The following is a 1,888-nucleotide window of genomic DNA, read 5'->3' as shown; positions in this document are numbered from 1 at the left end:
TTAAAGAATAGGGACTACTTTGTGTCTATCCGTAATCATGCCTCTGAGCATACAAATATGACAGGCAGAGTTCCCCAAGGCTCCGTTCTCCATTTAAAAAAATGCAAACAACCCAGAGCATTTTTCTTCTATGTGTGGTGGAGCTTACTCTAGGAAGTGGTGATAGGGCTGGCGATGCAAGACTACATTGCTATAGTCTCTTCACTCATCTATGTGATCATTAATCAGCACAGGTCTGGAGTGTTACCTGCTGCATGCGTAGCGACTCCAGCTCTCTTTCCAGTCTAGTACGGAGTCGGTGCTCGAGTTGTTCTCTCTTCTCACAGGCTGCCTGAAGCTGAGCTAGAGCCTGCTGCATTCTCTCCACCTTCTCAACGTAAACCTGCTTCTTCTTCAGCTGTGCAGAGAGAGACAGAAAGAAAGAGAGAGAAAGAAAGAGACAGCAATTGTTACATCATTGCAACGCTGCTATGCTAATTCACCTTAACATAGCCAACTACACATATCAAACACATTAGGGTCTTGGTCTGCAATCTTCTGCTGTCTGTGAGGATATTTGATAGCTCAAGACTATCAAAGTACAGGACAGAGAAACTGCAAAATCTTCTCTTCTTTTCCCATTGTGGGGCTGTCATCGGCATCCCACCAATCAGGAGTGCTGTATTTTTGAATAACAGGGAAGCAGGATGTTTCAGATAATCTCCAAGTTTTGAAAAGATGAGAAATAATGGGGCCAAAGCGTAGCTGGTTTGTTAGAAACATTGTCAAAAAGAACGTCATGTAGTAACCAAGGCTCTGTCATAGCACTTTCTGAAAGGCCACCATCCTCTTTCCTCCTCCTCTGAACAAAAGTGGCCCGGCTGTTTGAACTTGATCTATATCAAAAAAAAATTTATTAAAAAGTTATGTATTTGTTATGTAGCTCTTGTTACACGGGGTGTTTGTATTTTGGTGCCATATTGAAATCATTTGAGGGTGTGATACAGCAATTTGGAATTCTCTGGTCTCAATTGTTCAGATGTTTGCAACTTCGCCATCTGTTATCTGGAATTTTTGGATCCAGTTCTTCTGCCCCGACAGCACCAGAATGTTGAGAAAAGGTGTTTGGAAAAGGTAATGAGGCTTCTGGGTATTATTCTACGCTTATTCCAAAACTTGACAGATCGAGCCTGGTCAGCCCTCAAGAAGATATGGGAAAGGGATTTAAATATTACACTGGATTAAGCTATGTGACGCAATGTGAGTAGTGATGTCAAAAGAATTTATACTTAGGTACCAACATTCTTAAAATGTGACACTAGGTAAAAATTGTGTAAGTGTTTTAGTCAACCCACAAGTGATAAAGAAGAAGAATGCCTACAAGCACAGGAAAAAAAAATACAGGAGAGAGGAGTCAAATATGAAAATACTTTGCATTCAAGGTGGATGACAATGGACATATATTTGATGCCATTGTTAATTTCAAACAAAAGAAGTAAACACATTGAATTTGGTTGAAGCACCTGAAAGACTGGCACCCTGTTCTTTGCAAATAATTCATGGTGGGTAAGTTTAAAGTCATATTAACATCATATACAAACTGTAAAAATTCTAATCCTAAAACACAGGCTATGTGTGTTTGAGGCAGCTGGCATTGTTGCTGTAAAACCAGCTAATGTAATGCTTCATGTAAAAACAGGCTAATAACCAAATTTTAGCAATCCTAAGCCCATTTACAGCTATATGTAGGCCCGGCCCCCTGTTTGAAAAACAAGAAATGCACTAATGCTAGATATGCACTTCGCTATATTAAATGAAATGAAAACACTATGAGGTCGGATTCACTGGCATGAAAGCTGCAAAACAATAATGTTAAGGACTTCTGGAAAGAAATAAAAACTGTTAATAA

At 39.6% G+C, this 1,888-nt stretch overlaps 1 protein-coding gene across 2 annotated transcripts in view; it reads right to left on the bottom strand.

Moving 5' to 3' along the window:
• The window catches only part of amot (angiomotin), an 84,856-nt gene that overhangs the window by 17,330 nt on the left and 65,638 nt on the right, over window positions 1-1,888 (bottom strand). For both annotated transcript variants that reach the window (XM_032511900.1, XM_032511899.1), the window contains one exon: window positions 248-397. In XM_032511900.1, the coding sequence (XP_032367791.1) occupies window positions 248-397 (150 nt within the window). The remainder of the gene's footprint in view (window positions 1-247; window positions 398-1,888) is intronic.

Source organism: Etheostoma spectabile, unplaced genomic scaffold (assembly GCF_008692095.1).
Source record: "Etheostoma spectabile isolate EspeVRDwgs_2016 unplaced genomic scaffold, UIUC_Espe_1.0 scaffold512, whole genome shotgun sequence".
In the NCBI taxonomy this organism is placed as follows: Eukaryota; Metazoa; Chordata; class Actinopteri; order Perciformes; family Percidae; genus Etheostoma; species Etheostoma spectabile.
The sequence above is the reverse complement of the archived record's forward strand: the minus strand, read 5'-3'. Positions and strand labels throughout refer to the sequence as shown.